At 39.8% G+C, this 5,215-nt stretch overlaps 1 protein-coding gene across 1 annotated transcript in view; it reads left to right on the forward strand.

Annotated features, from left to right (window-relative positions):
- SON (SON DNA and RNA binding protein) overlaps positions 1-5,215 on the forward strand; it is a 41,914-nt gene that overhangs the window by 18,209 nt on the left and 18,490 nt on the right. Inside the window, 3 exon segments of the mRNA XM_027773982.1 lie at positions 1-1,633; positions 1,636-1,848; positions 3,691-3,851. The exon segment at positions 1-1,633 is cut by the window's left edge and continues 12 nt beyond it. Coding sequence (XP_027629783.1) covers positions 1-1,633; positions 1,636-1,848; positions 3,691-3,851 — 2,007 coding nt within the window.

Here is a 5,215-nt window from a genome sequence, read left to right on the forward strand (position 1 = left end):
CCAGTTTCTGCCATGGAGCCTACTGTGCCTATTCTGGAACCAGCAGTCTCAGTCCTTCAACCTTCTATGATTGTTTCAGAACCATCTGTTTCTGTCCAGGAGTCTACTGTTACAGTATCAGAGCCTGCTGTCACTATCTCAGAGCAGACTCAAATGGCACCAACTGACATGGTTTTAGAGTCTGCACCAATGATAGTAGAATCTAGTGTTATGTCCTCATCGCATGTTATAAAAGGAGTTAATTTACTATCTGTTGATCAAAATCTTGTCCCAGAGATTGGCATGCAGGAGATTCCTTTGCATTCAGGTGAACAGCCACATGCTGAAGGACACCTGAGAAGTGACTCTTATGAAAGTGAACATGGTATAAATGTGGAACTTACTATGAACAATCTTTTAATTGCTAAAGAGACGGAACATAATGCAGTGTCTGCTGCTAGCACTGGTACTCTTGGTAAAATTGGTGAAGAGAAAATTTTTCCCATTGATGAAACTAAACAATGCACAGTATTGGATACCTATCCTGGTGTTAGTGAAGCTGACGTAGGAGGAACTCTACCTTCTACTGGTCCTCTTGTCCTGGAACCTGATGCTATAGGAGGTAGTAAGGGTATTGAATTTGTCACAGCATCTGTTCTCAGTTCAGTTAATAAATATGATGTTGATGTATCCTTAACTACCCAAGATACTGAACATGACATGGTAATTTCCTCTAGCCCCAGTGGTGGTAGTGAGGCTGACATAGAGGGACCTTTGCCTGCTAAAGACATTCATCTTGATTTGCCATCAAATAACCTTGTTAATAAAGACACAGAAGAAATATTACCTATAAAAGAGATTGACCAGGCATCAGCAGTTGCTCTCAGTCCTAAAGAAGGTAGTGGAGAAGATAAAGAAGTAGCTCTCCCTACTAAAGAGATACTGACTGATTCAGGACTTTCTGCCAATATTGATGATATTAATGAAGCAGATTTAGTGAGACCATTACTTCCGAAGGACATGGAACGTCTTACGAGTCTTAGAGCTGGAATTGAAGGACCTTTACTTGCAAGTGAAATTGAACGTGATAAATCTACTACCAGTCCAGTTGTAGCTGGTATACCAGAAAGGGCTTCAGAATCATCTTCAGAGGAAAAAGATGACTATGAAATTTTTGTAAAAGTTAAGGACACACATGAAAAAAGCAAGAAGAAGAACCGTGACAAAGGTGAGAAAGAGAAAAAAAGAGACTCTTCATTAAGATCTCGAAGTAAGCGATCCAAGTCTTCTGAACACAAATCACGCAAGCGTACCAGTGAGTCTCGTTCTAGGGCAAGGAAGAGATCATCTAAATCCAAATCTCATCGCTCTCAAACACGTTCACGGTCACGTTCAAGACGCAGGAGGAGGAGCAGTAGATCAAGATCAAAGTCCAGAGGAAGGCGGTCTGTATCAAAAGAAAAGCGCAAAAGATCCCCAAAGCATAGGTCGAAGTCCAGGGAAAGAAAAAGAAAAAGATCAAGTTCTAGGGATAACCGGAAAACAGTCAGAGCTCGAAGTCGCACCCCGAGTCGGCGGAGCCGGAGTCATACTCCCAGCCGTCGGAGAAGGTCTAGATCTGTGGGTAGAAGAAGGAGCTTTAGCATTTCCCCAAGCCGCGCAGCCGCACACCCAGCCGCCGCAGCCGCACACCCAGCCGACGGAGAAGATCAAGGTCTGTGGTAAGAAGACGAAGCTTCAGTATTTCACCAGTCAGATTAAGACGTTCAAGAACACCCTTGAGAAGAAGGTTTAGTAGATCTCCCATCAGACGTAAAAGATCCAGGTCTTCTGAAAGAGGCAGATCACCAAAACGTCTGACAGATCTGGGTGAGTCATCTTAAAATTTAGTGGCATTGTAGTAGTGATTTGAACAATTATTTTTCTAATCCTTGGTCAGCTGGAATGTTTTTTGTTACTTATTTAGGATAAAAATTTGCTTTAAGATAATGATTAGAGTAGCTTGTGTTTAGAAAATAGTTGGCACCAGATGGCATAATGGTTACGTCATTGGACTCCCTTGTAGTTGACCATGGTTTGAGTACCAGACCTGGAGACTTAAACTCACGGCAGGCATGTGTGTGTGGATGCCTGAAATCCTGAGGGGAGAATGGAGAAAAATCACCCCTGGGAGGTGATTTCTTTTTCTCTATCTCTCTCTCTCTCTCTCTGGCGAGTGTACACGCCCTATAGCAAAAATCTCTCTGAAAAAAGGAAAATAGGGATAAGAGCATTATAATTGGAGTTAAAAAGACCTGCTTTGGAGTATATTAGAACCAATGTGTTTCCATACTTAAAATGGCAACAAAGAACTATTACGTGTGTGTGAAGGTGATTTTGATTGGTATAGTTGGTAAAGTCAAGAGAATGATCTATTCTGCTTTACTTTCTAAATAAATGCTCCCGCCAGCAGGCGGCATGGAGGTTAAGGTGCTGTATCCTACATATCAGCTGTATTGTTCAAGTCCTGGGCCCTACTGCTTAAATCACACAGAATGTGTATTTGTGCATGCCTAAAATCCTGAGGAGACTGAAGGAGAGTGTTGTGGTGGGGGGAGGGGAGGATGATTTCTCTTTCTCTCTCTCTGGCGAGCTCACATGCCCTACAGTAAAATTAAAAAAAAAAAAAAGTGTTCTAATTTATCCTGATTTTAATTTTCCCTGATTTTAAGTACTGTACAGAGGTGATAAAAACTTGATGTATAATGCATAATTACCTATTAACAAGTAAGAATAATTTGTCATTATTCCAGTAGATTGAATGTTGAGGACTATCTAAAGAAAAAGGCACTAAGAGTAATAAGGGAAAATTCTTTACTCAGTTCAAATAAAATTTTGAGTTCTTTTTTATTCAAAGCAGAGAACAATATGTAATTCCCAAAGGGATTAGTGGAGGAGATATGGCTAAATACATATATGTCTTTTTTACCAAATAGTAAAATGCCAAAAAGGGCAAAATATGATGACTGATGTAGTATTGGTATAAGGTAGTGTACTTTAGGAGTACAGTGGAAGAATGGTAATTGACTTAATGAGGATTTGAAGGCCAATCTGTGTGGTGTGGTGGTTCAGATGGCCAGATTCCACATGGCTAATCATGCAGTTCACATTCTGACTGGGCAGTTTGAGAAACATGCCGGGTGTTTGTTCATGTGTGCCCAGAATCCTGAAAGGAGGGAGAAATGGAAGAGAAGGGACTGTGGCATGACCATTCCCTACGAGGGTTTCTGTCTCACTTTTTCTCTGTCCTTGTGAGCACATACACCCTTGGGCAAACAAACAAAAAAGGACTTTAGGCCCAAAGAGTGATTTAAGATTTCAGATTAGGAAGTTATAAGGTCATGATAATTTTAGGAAATAAAAGGTACTTTGGCAGGTTCTGTCTCAAGAGAGTGTATGGCAAAGTGATCATTACATATCAATAGCTGTACAGTGAACATTATGTAGTTGTATAGTAAGTTAATTTTTGTAGTATTTAAGCTAAATGTGGACATAATTTTTTGTAATAAATATTTCATTCTGTTTTAAAAATTTGAACCAAAGTGATTTGATCACAGCTATAGCTTAGTGCAAAAAAATTGATACTTTTAATTTGTTAGCATATAAAACTTTTGATGATAACAAAATGTACAGCCTTTTAGGAAAACTGCTTCTTATATTTTCTTCTTTCAGATAAGGCTCAGTTACTTGAAATAGCCAAAGCTAATGCAGCTGCCATGTGTGCTAAGGCTGGTGTCCCTTTACCGCCAAACCTGAAGCCTGCACCTCCACCTACAATAGAAGAGAAAGTTGCTAAAAAGTCAGGAGGAGCTACTATAGAGGAACTAACTGAGGTAAGTTAGACAGAATTTATTTTCATCCTTAAGTGGATTATTCCAGTGATGTTGACTCTGGAGCGTGCCAAAACCCGAATTGTGGGCTGAACTGATAATGGCTGGCACCGAGTGGCCAAAACCCGAAATACAGACTTGGCAGCGGCAGAAACTCTGTTTAGCAGGCCATTATCCGGGATGGCTAAGCTCCGCTAGCTAAAAGTTACTTCCCATTACTTTTGCTTTCCAGTTTTAGAAGCCAAACTGACTGAGGAGTGAGACGGTTCGTTTGAATGGAGGAGGTGTTGAGTGAGCAACACGCAGAAGCTCGCCTACAGTTTCGTTTCCATTCACGACGTGTTCACTGATCGCCACGAGTGTACTGCATATACGCAAAGACACAGACAATCTTCAGAAATGATCTTTTGCCACCGGAGCTTGGAAATTAATAAGAATAGCTGGCCATTGCCTGAAAGGAACTTCTTTCGCATCAACATTTCGGGTTTTGGCTGTTTGGTACCAGCCATTGGCGATAATGGCCGGCCATTATCAGTTCTTCCTGCGGTTCGGGTTTTGGCAGTAACATATATATTTTAAACACACTTATTTTTGTTTTTAAAAATCTGATCTTTTCAATTGAGGCTTTTGGGGGGGCTTTACTTCATTATTTTTTGGGAGGGTGGGGAATGCTGAAATACTGCTGCTAGGATCCAGAAGTACCACACTGTTTCATATATTGAAACTTGTTATTGGCTAGCCTTATGCCAGCCTGCCACTGTCAATATTCTGTTCCCCTTGGTTACAAGCTTGATAAACTCTGTGTTTTTGGCTAAATGAGCTTTTTATCTTATTGTAATATTTTTGATTGATAATAGATGTGATGAATTCTACTTGCTTGTATAGAGACAGGTCTATTCAAATTCACTCTGACCTTTTTTATAAAGCCAGGTAACGGAGTCTGTTCCTTTTCTTCTCAGGAAGGAACTGACTTTGCAGTTCTATGTATCTAGACCTCATCAATTGCATCCTCTCCATCATGCCTTATTTTCCATTCTTAAGTTTTATTCCTTAAGAGACTTAACCTACAAAACATTTTTGGAGAGATGTTACTGTTTAGCCCTTTCACAGTTGTGTTAAAATCCCTTTATTTTGCCATATATTAGGATAAACCTTCTTAATCTGTTTCCTCAGATTTATTATTGTATGAATTACAATTTAAAAAATTAAGGCCCTAGTAAAAGTAACTGTTGCTTATCAAATCCAAGCTTCTTATCCAAAACCCTAGAACAGTTAGTATTTTGGAATGTTTTTAGCCTTATCTTCAGCACTCTTGTCCATTCTAAAAAGTTTCTTATCTTTCACCACCTCCTCACTAGGATGACTTT

Source organism: Tupaia chinensis, unplaced genomic scaffold (genome assembly GCF_000334495.1).
Source record: "Tupaia chinensis unplaced genomic scaffold, TupChi_1.0 Scaffold000392_1, whole genome shotgun sequence".
NCBI classification, from domain to species: Eukaryota; Metazoa; Chordata; class Mammalia; order Scandentia; family Tupaiidae; genus Tupaia; species Tupaia belangeri.